At 40.1% G+C, this 15,174-nt stretch overlaps 2 protein-coding genes across 8 annotated transcripts in view; one reads left to right on the top strand and one right to left on the bottom strand.

Moving 5' to 3' along the window:
- usp15 (ubiquitin specific peptidase 15) overlaps window positions 1-9,699 on the top strand; it is a 23,241-nt gene extending 13,542 nt beyond the window's left edge. For 4 of the 6 annotated variants that reach the window (XM_032589437.1, XM_032589436.1, XM_032589438.1 and 1 more), the window contains 10 exons: window positions 489-583; window positions 729-917; window positions 1,001-1,119; window positions 1,839-2,120; window positions 2,192-2,262; window positions 3,430-3,545; window positions 4,487-4,636; window positions 4,825-4,928; window positions 5,812-5,900; window positions 6,799-9,699. In XM_032589437.1, coding sequence (XP_032445328.1) covers window positions 489-583; window positions 729-917; window positions 1,001-1,119; window positions 1,839-2,120; window positions 2,192-2,262; window positions 3,430-3,545; window positions 4,487-4,636; window positions 4,825-4,928; window positions 5,812-5,900; window positions 6,799-7,125 — 1,542 coding nt within the window. In that variant the 3' untranslated portion in view covers window positions 7,126-9,699. Of the gene's footprint in view, window positions 1-488; window positions 584-728; window positions 918-1,000; window positions 1,120-1,838; window positions 2,121-2,191; window positions 2,263-3,429; window positions 3,546-4,447; window positions 4,637-4,824; window positions 4,929-5,811; window positions 5,901-6,798 lie in introns of those variants that run through there. The other 2 variants (XM_032589440.1, XM_032589441.1) reach the window with 2 other exon arrangements.
- Window positions 9,258-15,174, bottom strand: LOC116736728 (aldo-keto reductase family 1 member D1-like). 2 transcript variants are annotated; one of them, XM_032589442.1, is made up of 9 exons: window positions 14,917-15,174; window positions 14,664-14,831; window positions 14,400-14,516; window positions 14,230-14,307; window positions 13,933-14,055; window positions 11,009-11,118; window positions 10,467-10,632; window positions 10,289-10,371; window positions 9,258-10,209 (listed from the first exon to the last, which is right to left on the bottom strand). In XM_032589442.1, exons 1-9 carry the CDS (start codon window positions 15,007-15,009, stop codon window positions 10,167-10,169), a joined length of 981 nt encoding a protein of 326 aa, XP_032445333.1. In that variant the 5' UTR covers window positions 15,010-15,174; the 3' UTR covers window positions 9,258-10,166. The 2 variants fall into 2 exon arrangements, with proteins under 2 accessions (XP_032445333.1, XP_032445334.1); XM_032589443.1 differs by lacking the exon at window positions 14,400-14,516 and having other exon boundaries at window positions 9,260-10,209.

Here is a 15,174-nt window from a genome sequence, read left to right as displayed (position 1 = left end):
TTCCAATAATCAATTCATCATGATTAATATGATTAATCGTTTCAGGTCTAATCTTTTTCTTGTAGATGGTAAAAAAGGACAAGGAGTAAAAAGTAAAACCATTTGTCAACTCTGTTGCTCAACCCACCAATACATTTTCCATTTAAAGCTGCAAACAGATTTGTACCAATTTTTTACTTTCTGGGCTATTTCTAGCTAAGAATTCGAAACAAAATTGACAGAATAGCCTCAGTTGTTTTAACCACTTTACATTTTGCTAACGTTCCTTATCTGAATATGAATATTTAATGAACGTAATAGTGGCAGTAATCACTTGCGTCGACTCGGTACAGCGATTGTCACACAACATGCTAATTTCAAGACGAGTTTGAGTGTTAAAATATTTGGAAGTGTTGGCTTCAAAAATCATTTTGATGGAATAAAAATAGGAGTTTCATATGTCTATATGCTCTCGATCATGTTGCTATTTTTGTGTTTTTGTCCCTCAGATGATTGTAACTGACATCTACAACCACCGTTTCCACCGGATCTTTGCCACTAACGAAAACCTCAGCAGCATCATGGAGCGGGACGATATTTACGTGTTAGTGTCGAGTTAACAAACGTACCTATATTCATGTTACTAACCTTTCATCGTTCAAAGCGATATTTTTTTTTTTTTTTTGCTTATAATACAGCTTTAAAACATTGACTGTGTGTGATTTGAAGACTTTCTCTCCTCCCTGTAGCTTCGAGGTTGCAGTGAACAGAGTCGAAGACGCCGATCACGTAGTAATCCCCGTGCACTTGAGGGAAAAATACAAGCAGTCGGGCTACAACCACACCAGCACGCCGCTGTTCGGACTGCCCTTCCTTATCGCCGTCCCAAGAACACTAAGCGAAGACAAACTCTACAACATGCTCCTCTCTCGTCTCTGGTGGGTTTTCAGATGAACGAGCGCAAGTGATAACCAGGATGGGACCCAAATGATTGCAATCCCATCCGCTTCTCTGCTTGCAGCCGGTTCGTACGGTCTCCTGTAGAGGAAGACGAGGAGGACAGCGAAGAGACGCAACCGCCCACACAGCACACTATCAACGGAAATGCCACTAACGGACTGCTAGAGGAGGGCTCGCCAAGTGAGTTTATCTGTATAGCGCATTTCAGCAAGAAGGCAGTTCAAAGCTTTACATCATGAAAACATCATACAGCCATCAATTATGGAACAAGCAATAAACATTACGTTCTATCAAATCCCATTATCAAAATTATCAAGCAAGTGCACATCAAATATGTTGACCAATCTTCTCCTTACTGCTAATCAAAGGCAGGCTTTTAGCATTGATTTAAGGGAAGTCAGGGTTTCAACCGTTTTGCAGTTTTCTGGGAGTTTGTTCCAGATTTGAGGTGCACAGAAGCTGAATGCTGCTTCTCCTTGTTTGGTTCTGGGGCTGCAGAGCAGAACCAGAAACCTGAGAGGTCGGGAAGGTTGATGCCACAACTGCTGCTACGCTGTTCAGTGATTTATAAACTAGCAGAAATATTTCAAAGTCTATTCCTTGAGCTACTGGCAGCCAGTTTAAGGACTTAAGAAGTGTAGTGATGTGCTCTACCTTCCTGGATTTGGTATTCAAGTCATAGAAGGCCGACTTTGTAACCATCTGTATGTAATTCTGAAGGTTCAGGTCTAAGTCCATCACTACACCTAGATTTTGGGTCTAATCACCAGTTTCTAACTGTAATACCTGAAGCTATGTGATGACTCTAGATTGTTGCTGTTTAGATCCAAAGACGATTAACTTCAGTTTTGTGTCGGTTCAAAAAGCAAACTGATCCAAAACGTTATCCCCCTTTCCAGGCGAGATGGAGACAGACGAGCAGGACGACGAGTCGAGCCAGGATCAGGAGCTGCCGTCTGAGAACGAGAACAGCCAGTCGGAAGATTCTGTGGGAGGCGACAACGAGCTGGAGAACGGCGTGGTTGCGCCGCAGCTCTCCACTAAGGGCCAGCAAACGGCCGGCCTCCACAGAAAGAGGCTTTTCACATTCCAGTTCAACAACATGGGCAAAACGGACTTCTCGCTCATCAAGGAGGACACCAAGCTGATCCGCTTTGACGAGGGGCACCTCAGACTGAGCGGTAGCAAACGGCCAGAGTTTATTTGGGTTTATTTGAATTTATCTGGTTTTTACATCTTCATCTATTTTCAGACCGCTCATACCTGTCTTTGGACTGGGAACCAGAAATCAAGAAAAAGTATTTTGACGAGACTGTTGTTGAGGTAAAGCTTTTTTTTTTTTAAAAGCTCAATCAAAATGAAAACATAAAAGTATTTTTGCCTAGTTTCTCATGTAAATCTTGTAGGACACTTGAAATAAGGTGAAACTAACCTACAAGTAACGTTTCAGTAAGATGTAGGAGTTTGTTTTAAGTCAATAAATCCGTAATAATGATTATTAAAACAACACTAGTTTTACAAGAAGATTTTTTTCACTTAAAACATGGGAAAATATCTTATTTAAGTAAGAAGAAATCTGCCAGTGGAACTAATACTTTTTAAAATCAATATTGGCGCTGCAGCTAACATTTAGTTGGTAATCGATTATTCAATTGATTATTCTGACAATTAATCAGATAAAAAATATGGCACTTTTGACATATTTTTCATTTAGCTGCTTAACCCTTCTTTATACAACATTTCATCACCCAGAATGCAATATCATAGCATTCCTTTAGTAAATCTGAACTGGGTAAAGCTAAAACTGTGACGCTTGAGGATTTCAGGCTAAAACATATTTATAGACAAAGGTGTTCAAAATGTATGTATTTTTTGTGCAGTTTGTCTTAATATGTTTTTTGTTGGTGACTAATCGATTGCTAAAATAGTTGCTGATCATTTCAATAATCAATTGTCACGATTAACACAATTGATCGTTGCAGCCCTTAACAATATTAATGAGTCACTGACTTAAACAAGCTCTGATGCCGAAAAGCAGTTTGTTTGAAGCATGCTAAGATATTTGTAATAGAAAGTAGATTAAAAAAAAAAACGTTGTAGGATTTTGCAGTGTGGAGACAGTTTGTACTTTGAAGGCCTTAAAGAAACATGCAAACTACCTTTTCTAACCAGCATGTGCTGACTTGTCGTCACATCTCGCTACTCCATCAGCCACCTACAGTGCAGGCAAATTAAATTTCAAGCCCAGTGCACAAAGTGTCTTATGTAATCGGAATCGGTTCCTCCAGCGGCGTGTAGCGAACACGCAAGCTGTCTTCAGCGTTCTGTTGCTGTTCAGGCCGACTCCAGCATTACTGGCCGATTTAACGCCTGATGCATCTTCATATCATCTCCTAGATGTATTAACAGGAATGTAGAGTGGATGTTTCTCTAGTGCTAAATCTTTATGTAAACCTGACTGCTTATGATTGTAATTGTGGATCTGTGCAGGACTATGACAAGCATGAGAGCATGGAGTACAAGCCTCAGAAGAAAGCCTTCTTCAAGTTGAAGGACTGCATCGAGCTTTTCACTACCAAGGAGAAACTGGGAGCAGAGGATCCCTGGTGAGAAGCGAAACCATGAAACTGATCACTTGTAAACCGACTTCAATTTTACGTTGTTTGCGGTTGGCTTTGGCAGAGATTCAGGAAAAAACATAAATATGTAATATTCTGTTTACTAGTTTTTGCCTAATTTCGTACAAGTAAACAAACCACAATGTATTCATCAACTAAACCATTGGTCGCCTTTTTTTTTTTTCATATTTTTGATGATTAGTGGAAATGTAAAAGTATGATCTTCAGCTTTGTTGCATATTATTTACTGAAGATTTTATGTTGCACCCTATTTCCATTAATTGTGGTTCTGAACTGTGAACAAACTACAATAAATGGGTGAAAAATGACTAAAAACCTAAGCGACTTCATGCTGGTAGATGTTATTTGTTGGAGTCACAAAAGCACATTTCTATAAGCAGAGGATTGAAAATAATTTTAAATCCATGTTCGGTTCTACCCAGAACTGCTCAAGTGGCAGCTTGATCCAGTTCAGAAGGAATTCTATATTATTGCATTTTAGGCAATAAAATGTTTTTCTTATTTAAAGAAAATAGATTTTTTTATTTTATTTTTGTGTTTTAATTTTTTTTTTAATATTGTATGAAAAGGCTTATGTGATGTCTGTAGAATGTGCCATTTTTTATTCTCTTAATTGTCAGAATAATTGATCAATTTAGTTGCACCCCTACTGATAATGCATTATTTTGGGACCAACACGGAGCCATCTCACTTGGCTTTAGACCTGCTGATGTGAAGACCTAACTATTAAAGCACTATAGTTTGCATAAGTAAAAAGTAAAATATATATATATACAGTATATATTACTGAATGAAAAAACAAGCCAGCAACAAATTATCGTTCATCTTTAAATTGACCCATTTTTTGCACCTTTGTGTTTCCATAATAGTCCAGAAACCGCTTGGTGACCTGTGTCCCGATGTTACAGGTACTGTCCAAACTGCAAGCAGCATCAGCAGGCCACCAAGAAGCTGGACTTGTGGTCTCTGCCGCCTGTCCTTGTGGTCCATCTGAAGCGCTTCTCTTACAGTCGCTACATGAGGGACAAGCTGGACTCGCTGGTCGACTTCCCACTCAGGTACACACCCACCCACACACACACACACACATCCAGTCCTGCACCTATTTAATATGATACTATTTCTACATGATGTTTCTTCTTGTTTTGGATGTACACGATAATAAATGACACCTCCAGAAGCTGCTTTGTATTCCCTTGTCAGTCACCAGTTAAAACTGTTTGTTTGCTGTTTTTTTTATTTTCAGAGATCTGGACATGTCAGAGTTCCTGATCAACCCCAACGCCGGGCCCTGTCGCTATGACCTCATCGCCGTGTCCAACCACTATGGCGGGATGGGAGGCGGCCATTGTAAGACTTTCACCCAGTTTTCTGTTTGAATTCCTTTGCATTATTTATTTATTTATTTTTAAATTTACAGATTTATAGTTTATTTTATAACATAACTCATTTTTAAGCAGTGGTGGAGAAAGTACTCAAACAATGTACTTAAGTAGAAGGATTGTCTGTGAAGATGTTTGTGCCGATTTAGGCAGTTCCTAGACATGAATTATAAATATAACAAAAAAATCTGATTACTGCCAGGTTAAACATAATGAAAATGTTGGTTTATGAAAACAATAATTTCTGTAATTTAATCCCTACAGATGGGTTGTTTTATTAAAAACTCTTGAAATGTTCTCCACTTGAAGGTGTTTAGAATATGTTTACTTCTTAAACATGTAATTGAAAAAGATTCTAGTGAGAAAAAGTGAATTGGGTAAAAATCTTAGTGCATTTAATAAGATCCAAACTCTGGGTGTAGAAAAATGAAAAGTTGGAGGTCTCGCTTCTTTATCTGAAAGCAAGAAAATAATCTGGAAAAATAAAAAAAACATTTTCTATTTAAATGATGACCTTTCTTTTGTTTGGTGCATTTCACAATTTGAGTCTTACGTTCATTGACCTGATCTGGGTTTTCTATTATTATTTAATTTAGTGAGATAAAGACATTACCGAATCAAACCTCATTTCAAGGTTTCTGCATTTATTTGTGGACAACTCAGTCCAGATTTCTCCGTATCGTAGATTTCAACAAGTTAAAGAGTTTTTCCACATCCCAGAAAAATGAGGGAATTGCTCTGAACTGTGTTGTTTTGTGTAATCTGGAAAATATAACAAGTCAAACCAGGCAAATGTTTTAGCGTCTAGTAATATTATTCCGTTGTAATTTAAGATGAGCTTTTCTTCCCAGACACTGCATATGCTAAGAACAAGGAAGATGGGAAGTGGTACAACTTTGATGACAGTAGTGTGTCTCCTGCCAGCGAAGACCAAATAGTGGTGAGTGTCCTTAGTTTCAGTTTATTTCACATAAAAACGTGGAAACGATTTACAGTTGAAACCTGATATTTTCATACACCTAATAAAAAACGTCCACTTTTTTTCCTTGAGGTTAAATTAGACCAAACTGTCTATTTTTTTAGCTTAGGTTGAGTCGCCTACCTGATTTGAATTATTTGAGTTATTTCCATTTGCGAAATGCCAGAAAACTTGGCACGAACATATTTTACAGATTTTGTTTTCTAACTTTCTTTGCATATTCTGTTTAATCACGTTAGTTGAGCAGGAAGGTCATTTACCTGAACACGAGTTATTTATATTGTTTCAATTATTGACTAATATGTATTATTCTTAAAGACACAGTGACTTATTGGTATGTGTAGTTAAAATTAAAGATTACTAAAATTGGGGATTTTTTTTTAAAGGAAAAGTTTGACAACTTACTTTGAAATGCTTGAAAAATGCTTTAATTTTACTTTGGGTGCTATGAACATCTCATTGAACATCGCGCTGATCAAAATATCATATGAAAATGGAAAGAGAATGGTAACACATGGTCATCTACCTACACTAGGTGGAAAAGAGCGTCAATCAGAGAAGCAGCCGATTTGTGTTTCATGTCTTACCTCATTTCTGCCACTAGGTGTCACTTTGGTTTTGGGGAAAACCTCTGCGTACAGGCAGGAAGTTTCCACTGTAGAATATAATGTTGGTTATTTTAGGCATAAAACTGGACGGTAAAAAAAACAAAACAGGAGTTTTGGTGCACAAAATGTTGCTAACCTAAGAGGCAGATTATAGAAACTTCTTTTCTAGGAAAAAGAAAAACAATTTTCTTGTCTTTTCTTTTACATTTTTGGCATTCTTGTTAACTGTCCCCTGTTCTGTGTTTGTGTAGTCCAAAGCTGGCTATGTGTTGTTCTACCAGCGCCGGGACACTGTTAAAGGTACCGGCTACTTTGCTCTCGACCGCGAGGAGGAGGAGGAAGAGGAAGGTGAGGATGATGAGGAGAACGAAGCGGAAGAGCTGGTAGAAAGGACTGTCTCGTCTTCTCAGGGTGCCTGCGCCGTTGCGCAAAGCGACGAGGAGGAGGAGCCAGTACAGAACAAGAGCACTAAAAATGACATCAACCAGGAGGAAGAACAAGAGGAAGAGGAGGAGGAAGAAGAAGAGGAGGAGGAGGAACAGGTATCCAATCGAGACATTACCATGAAAACCAACTGAGGTAAATGCCTACAGGAACAAGTGGAGAGAGAGAGAGAGAAAGGGATCTATCCATCAAAAAGCCATATGGACGCATGGCGTGGCAGCGGGCGCCGCCGCTCCTGCCCGACGGCGCGGACTGAGCCGCCGCCAGGACGACGAATGTTCGGCGGGGGGGCGGGGAGAGGAGCTGCCTCGATACGCGACTCTAAGAAATCAGGACCCTCATGTGGGTGAATCACTGTGTGCGTGCGTGCGTGCGTGTGTGTGTGTGTGTGTGCGTGTTTTTGAGCGAGTGTGTTGCCACGTTAACTCATTAAACATCTGCTGTGTGAACAGAACAAAGTGAGACCGATGACGGCGCCTCCAGCAGGCGCCGCGCTCTGAATCTCCGCTTTTTTTTAAATCATTTGAGCAGTGAATTGTTTTGCATATCGTGTTAGTATTATTTCAATTTTGTAAATATTTTAAAACACTGAACTGCATTGAGTTTTCACGATGCTCTGAAACATTTTTGAACTTGCACAAACACAACCTCTCCCATTTCCTGGTAACTCCAGACAAACTGCAGCAGCTGCTTTTAGCGAGCCGGCTTCCTGGTCTATAACCCAGGCTTTACGTAGACAAGCGATGCCCGTAATTATATTCCCCATCGTGATTGGCTGCATTGTTAAGAGATGAAGCAGCCTGTGTTAACCAATACTGTGCATTCTTCTGCAGTAAACCTGTACTAGGAAGAAAGTTCCACACTGCCAATCTTCTCGTAAATGTATCTATCTGAAGCTTTAGTCCTTTTCTGTATTCTCCTGTCTTCATCTTCAAGGTGTGCCGAGACTAAGAACCAGAGACGCACCGATCACAATTTTTGGGCCGATTTCCGATATTTTTTCCTTGCTTAGACGTGATTCTGGCTGATTTTAAATCTTTTAAGATTCAGAATATTTCTTTCCTTCCATCCTGTCATGAGCTAACGCTAATTATTGAGCAGAGGTGACGTCACACCGTGTGTGAGAGCAGGCGCTGTAAAACAAGGTTTTACTCATTTAAAACGGGGACAAAATGATCGCACTGTTGATATTTTAAACCGTCTCTAGCCTTTTTATATTAGCAGTTAGCACGGCTAGCGCTTCCTGTGTATTCCCTATAGATTGTGGATGTGTAACATTTCCATATAAAGCATGATCCATTACATAGAGGATGGAAGCTCAAAAGGTCAAACAAACTAACTTTATCCTTATCTTGCTCTTTGTCACACATCCGTTTGCTCCCTCTTAACTTTAAACACCTAACTAACTACTAAAGAATAACTTCACATGATGTGTTTACTGACCAAAAAAAAAGGTAACATTTCTTTTCTTTTGCTACCGACATCTAAAGAATCGGTGCTGAATTAATTGTCCGTTTCCTGCGTTCATCCATTTTTTCTCAGACATCCGATGCATCGTCCGTCGTTGAAATCACCTCGGCCTTAACTTTGAAATGTGAAACCAGTCGCCTTGTTGTTCGCACGACGACCCCCCTCTTCCCACTTCTCACGTCGAAAACGTCGCGTGACGAATGTCCGTTCGATTCTTGCTTGCTGCCGCCTCGCGTACGCATCGCCTCGAAGTCTCGTCTTTTTAACCCACAAGAGGGCCAGAATGTACCGTGAACTGAACAAAGACCCACACGTATGGAAATGATGCCTTTCGGTTTACGAATTTTCACCCCAGGTTTTTTTTTTCCGGCCCTCTCTTATGCTTTCCGTTAACAGGTTCTCTCCGCCTTTGATGCTGGCTGTGTGAATTTTTTTGGGAAAATATTTCCGCGCGTGCGTGTGCCTGTGTGTGTGTGTGCTTCTTGGATTTGAAGCAGGGAAACGGGGGAGGTGGGCGGGTGGGTTGGGTTGGGGGGGGAATCAACTGAAAACAGTGGGGTGAGTCGGCCTAGCGCACCTTTCGGCTTGTAGGACCATGATGCAGTGAAATGATATCGTGGCAGGATAATCGTCCATCCATGCGACTCGTGTTGAAGCCGTTCTTCGCGACGCGAGTTCTTTGTTGCAGACGACATCCACACACCTGTTCTTGCCTCGGAGTAGAAGACCACGCCTTTACGAGCATCTTTGTGCTTCGGCTTCAACGGGCCGCCTCGCTTTTTTTTTCTTTCTTTTTTCTGTCCTTTAGGACGACTCACCCCATCCGGACTGAGTGAGACGCGTTGGCTTCAATAGGCTTATATGATATTGTACAGAAGAGTTCACTCTGTGAGTGCACATTTGATAAAGTTTATTTATTTATATGTAAGCATTTAATAATGAACAGACAATATATTTAAAACCTTGGCAAGACCCGGACGAGTCGGGGCATTCAGTTATACAATAGTTTGCAAAGTCTTGTCCAGGGAGGGAATATTTTTTTAAAAAAGGATTTTTTTTTTTTTTTTTCCCTGTTGTTTTTGGGACTTTTTGTTTTGTTTTGTAAAAATTACTCAGATGTTCTTGCATGATGATGTATGGGGGTTTCCAGGTTTGGCTGCACTTGAGTTCACTTGGGTTTACATTTGAATTGTGCATGTGTATTTATACACAATCTACAATAAAGTTGTGTGAAGCGTCCCGTGTGTCTTGCATAAATGTGTATTTACATGTATCATGTAAATACATGATTGGTACGTCATGTATTTGGATGCTGCATTTGTTTTTGGCTTTTATTGATTTATTTGTACATTTCTTTTTCCAAGTTAAAGAGAAGAATTGGATTCTCACAAGGTTATCTCCCACACCGGATCCAAATTACAAATAAAGACTTAAATAATACATTTGTGAGATTTGGGCATTTTGTAAGACCATTTGCCTCAATAAATGAAAAAAACATCACTACAATGGAAGATAAACATAGTTTTTCTCGGTTATCATTTTTGAACCTCTTGAATTATGCAAGAGCTCCAGAAAATATATATTTGCAAAGTGGGAACGAGGAATCGTGTGTTGACTGTGCAAGAAAAAAATATCCCCAAGTAAAGCTGAATCAATTAGAAATCAATAATCCTGCTTTGAATATTTTTATTCAATGTCCGGGATGTCAGTATTCCTCATGAAAGGGGTACTCTGGATGATCAGCCCAACTGTTGAGTCAGTAAAAAGAAATATGAATATTGTTTTCAAAAAAGGCAAAAATATAAGTTTCATTAATAATATACTTACAAGGGGAGTACCACAAAGCGAATGTTCTTGTTCAGCCCCTCGATTGCCTTAATCTCCTCCTCTGACAGAGAGAAGTCGAAAACCTGCAGTTTTGACAAATCAGCCAGAACTTAATTTCTTGCATCTTGTTTTTAACCAGTTTGGATTCGTCAATAAACAGGCCGTAATGCAAGTGTACCTGGAAGTTGTCCTTTATGCGATCAAGGTTGAAGCTCTTTGGGATGACCACCACTCCTCTCTGCATGTTGAACCTAAGGCACACCTGCGCTGTGGTCTTTTTGTACTTTTGGGCAATTGAGGTCAGAAGCTTGTCTTCTAACATCGGGGGACATTCTAAGTTTACCCTGTTTTAAAAAAAGAAGATATACTATAAGAAACCTGTTCCAGACAGTATTAAGTGGGCATGTGGACGATAGATACGTGATTAATATCAGTAGATAATACGTCTGATGGAATATTCGATAATTTCACCGCACTCCGATCCGGCATTGTCGATCCAGAACCGCGCAGCGTCATGGGAGATGTAGGCAGAGCAATGCTGTCACTACTGACCTGATAGTTAGAACGTCGTTTCTCATCCCCACTTTATGAATGAAAATCTGTTTATTAATTTAAATATATCTATGGGGCAAGCTTAGTTTTCTTTCTTTTCTTTTTTTTTTTTTGGTAAACAGAACAATGCATTTTATCATAAATAATAATTTTTTTAAAAGTTCTCACCACGATGGATCCCTATTTGTCCCAAGTGGGCTGTAACCAACAATCACGATGTTCTTCTCCCGACAGTATTCACGCAACTTTGGCTGGGTGAAATATGGGTGACATTCAACCTGTGTTCGAAAGAGCAAAAATACATTTTGTTTGGAAATTAGAAAATACCTTACTTAGTAACCCTGGTGTTAGACTGTCCACTTATTGACACTCAAGTATTTGTAATGCAGCTATTAGAGCAACGTGCTGCCTCTGCTTTTGAGTAATTCACTGTTACTGCTTAAATATGAATACTGTTTAAAGCTTAATTAATGGCTATCTACTGGTTAATTACTATTTATTACTAGTTATTTACAATGTATTTATCACATAAAAGGGGGTTTATAATAAAATGGTACTGACTTGCCATTATATAGTGTTCTGTATGGTACATGTTTGTTATTTAATTCTTTGTATCTTCAGAAACAAGCTTGCTTCCTTTTTAGCTTAATGTTTTATTAGAACAACCGGCAATATGCAAAGGTATAGTTCTGGGCATTAGTAGTACATTGAATATGTGCATGTTCTTTTGTAACAGTTCAATGGGTGATTACTGTTTATTACTGATTTTATTACTTATTTATGCATTGGACAGATGGACGACAGGCGGACTCAGTGCAATAGCTGAAGTTGGTTGTATAGAGGTTGAAGGTTCCCTTGTGGAGTCCCTGTGTTACTGACAACACTCTCTGACACACAGTGTCACAAGCGCACAAACTGTGGTCTGCCGGTCAGACGGTCCACAGTCCAGCACACAATCCACCTGCTTCACTGTCAGCTTCTCACCCATTAGAGCCGGACAGATGGTGTTGAATGCACTGGAGAAGTCAAAACAACATCGTTCTCTCAGTGCTCGCAGGCTGGTTCAGGTGAGTGTATACACGGTTGAGCAGGAAGATAATGGCTTCCTAAGTTTCAAGCTTGGGCTGGTAGGCAAACTGCAAGGATGTGGTTGGACCAGAGGCCGGAGCTGCTTCAGGACTAGTCTCTCCAGGGTCGGCCCCATATGTAATCCTTGGAGTCACAAGGACGCTGTGTCTTCGGAAGCGGAACAATGCAGGGTGTTTGCTACATCACAGGGACCCTCTGCAGGTGCTGGAGGACGCCACAGAGCTGGATGGCACAAGCTTGCCAGGGTGGAGTTTCACCAGCTGTCTTCTGACATCTTCAGGGGTGATGTGTACCGTAGCTGTGGCCGGCTGAAGAGTGGAGGGAGGGAGGTATGAAGGTGAGACTCACCTGGGGATGAAGGACTGAGGAGGGAGAGGGGCGAGTGGGTGGACAGCAGCAGTGGTATTGATGGAAGTGTGGGTGGGAGGTGCAGGGGCTGTGTGTCAAATATATTTAAAAACATTGAGTTCATTGGTCCTGTTGCCCTCAACCACACTCTTGCTTGCTGACCTGAACCCTTCGATATTCGCCTTATAAGAAGTCTCTTCTTGCATCTTGTGAATGGAAACATGATCAATGTTGCTGCTATGCATGATGACAATTGTCATTTTATCTCCAGAAGAGCATCTTATTTTATTTGAATGACGCAGGTAGCATGTGGTGGTTTCTGATATAGGCGAAGATGGCCACCTGGCAGAATGAGCGCCAGGTCTTCAAATGCCTCAACCTCCCACCTCCCATCCACTCCTTGTTCTCACAACTGGAGGATCTGAACGTCAACAGTGTCTAATGCAAACAAAGCACCATTAACCCCCCAGTCAACAACTTTAAGGGAGTTGGGGGGGCTTGAAAAGGTGGGGTGCCAAACAGGCTAGAATCAATCAATCAATCAATCAAATTTTATTTGTATAGCACATTTCAGCAGCAAGGCATTTCAAAGTGCTTTACATCATATCAAACACAGAAACACAAAGCAACATAGAATCAACAATCAAAACACGACATTAATTCAGGTTCCATCAATAAATTTGTAATTGATTACGTTTCAAATACAATCCTAAACAGGTGGGTTTTAGTCGAGTTTGCATCCATAGAAGGTTTTACCTGTTACACTCCTACTGTGTTATATGGAACAAAATACCTGTTGCTATTTTTATTCCCACTCATGCTCACAATCACACAGTTTAAAACGATGCAGACAGCATTTTAATGAGCTTCTGGCACCAGGCTCCGCTCACCTCTTTCACAGAATTTCGAGCAGGGATTCCGCCGTCCCTCACGGATTTTTGTGCAATTCTATGGTACCTGTTAGTGTCTAAAATTTACAGGGTTTCCATTTTGCGCAATGACCCTCGGTCACTCGCCGTTTTTCTTCCTAGAATCGCCTCTGACTATAGTGTAAAGTGCACAGAACAAATGCCTGTAGCTACTTGTTGATTTATGTACATCAACTATTTGCTTACTACTGGTTTCTTGTAGTTCGTGAACTATTTATTAACTTATGAAGGATGTTTTTTTGTTTCTATTAATTAAGACTGTGTTCTGTTATTTAACTTTTGCAAATTATAAGGCATGTTTTGGTAATTAGTTTCAGTCTAAAGCTGGCAGAAGCCAAATGATGTAACTGCACCTGATGTAGCATCTTATTACAGATTTTCTACAGATTTACAGCCTACTTGTAGCTTGTGGTTTATTCCTTATTTATTAACTATTTATCAATTATATATGACATAAGACTATGACATTTAATAACTCAACAATGTTTATGGCTTTATTTGAACTTTGCAGCTGTCGTGACAATGTCACCTTACAAGTTTTTAAAGCATAAGTAATGCTTTTTATTTATTATAGGTTTATTAACTATTTACTAAGCTTTTACAAGAGATATTTTTAATCTGGAAATGTCCTGGTAACAGACAAGTATTATGTGATCTACCTTTGTCATTTCTTTCTTCCCATCTTTAAAAATGTCTAACTATATTATCAGTGCTATGATGGAGTACCTGGTTTATGACTGGTTTATGTTTCAGTCCAGGTTTGTTAAGGATCAGCTCCAGCTGGCGCTTGTTGAAGTTGGACACGCCGATTGACTTTGCCAGCCCAGCGTCCTTACAAGCTTCCATAGCCTGTACAAGACATAAAATAAATATTTTTATAGAAACAAAGATCATAAATCCTGAAGACAAACTTCTTTGACCTTGGATCTCTAACTTGCAAGTGCTATAAACTATTGTCTTTCACAGTCTCAAATTTGGGCCATAAGTATGAATGAAACGTTTTAAATGACAAGGATTTCTCACCTCCCATGTAGCACAGAGGTCTGACTTGTGATAAGCACACTTCCCATTCTCATCTTGTGGGTAGAACGTATCTCCTGGCTTCAAAAATGAACAGAAACTTTCAATTTGGTAAACAACAATTCACAAATAAGATTTTTGACCCTATACACATCACAAAACATGTTCCGAACCCTGAAAGCAGTGGGCATTTCTATAATGTACAAGTCCACATAATCCAGCTGTAATTCCTGCAGGGTTTTCTCCAAAGCAGGTCGTGCCAACTCAGGGGGATGGAATGTGTTCCACAACTGTGAAAAATCATTGCGACCCCCCCCCCCCCCAAAAAAACAAAAAAACAAAAAGGGCGTTAGTTGTTCAGTAGGTAATCTCTGTGACCATGAACATTATCCCTGAGGGTGGAAAATGTTCAACGGTCAATTCACAAACAGGCAAACCTTTCCACAGTAGAAGATGTCCTCTCTCTTTACAGTGCCATCTGCAATTTTCTCTCGGATTGCTTGACCCACTTCGTCTTCATTGCAGTAGATCAAGGCTCCATCAATGTGTCTGTATCCTACCTCAATGGCCCGTTTGACAGCTGCCAAGGCGGTTCCTTTGGGAGTCTGTCAATAAATGTATCCTCCTTGAGTACACAGTCTCCAAGAAAGCATCATGGTGTTAAACTGTCCGACAACATAACAATCTTACGTTTTGAGGATTCGAATAGGTACCCAGTCCAATCAAAGGTATGGTGTTTCCATCACCCAAAGGAATTGAGTGTTTTTGGGGTGTCAGTGCCATATTTGACCAAAGGGTTTGCTGAACACCGTCTCTAGAGCTACAGCCTTCAACAATGGTGTGCCAATCACACTAACTGCCGAGTAGTTTTTCTCCTCTTGTGATCAGGCAAATAACTCCTCCCAGACGGGGCGGACAGCCTCCCCCTGCACAAACAGACTTGATAAA

Source organism: Xiphophorus hellerii, chromosome 17 (genome assembly GCF_003331165.1).
Source record: "Xiphophorus hellerii strain 12219 chromosome 17, Xiphophorus_hellerii-4.1, whole genome shotgun sequence".
Lineage (NCBI taxonomy): Eukaryota > Metazoa > Chordata > Actinopteri > Cyprinodontiformes > Poeciliidae > Xiphophorus > Xiphophorus hellerii.
This window is presented reverse-complemented; position numbering and strand designations above follow the sequence as displayed.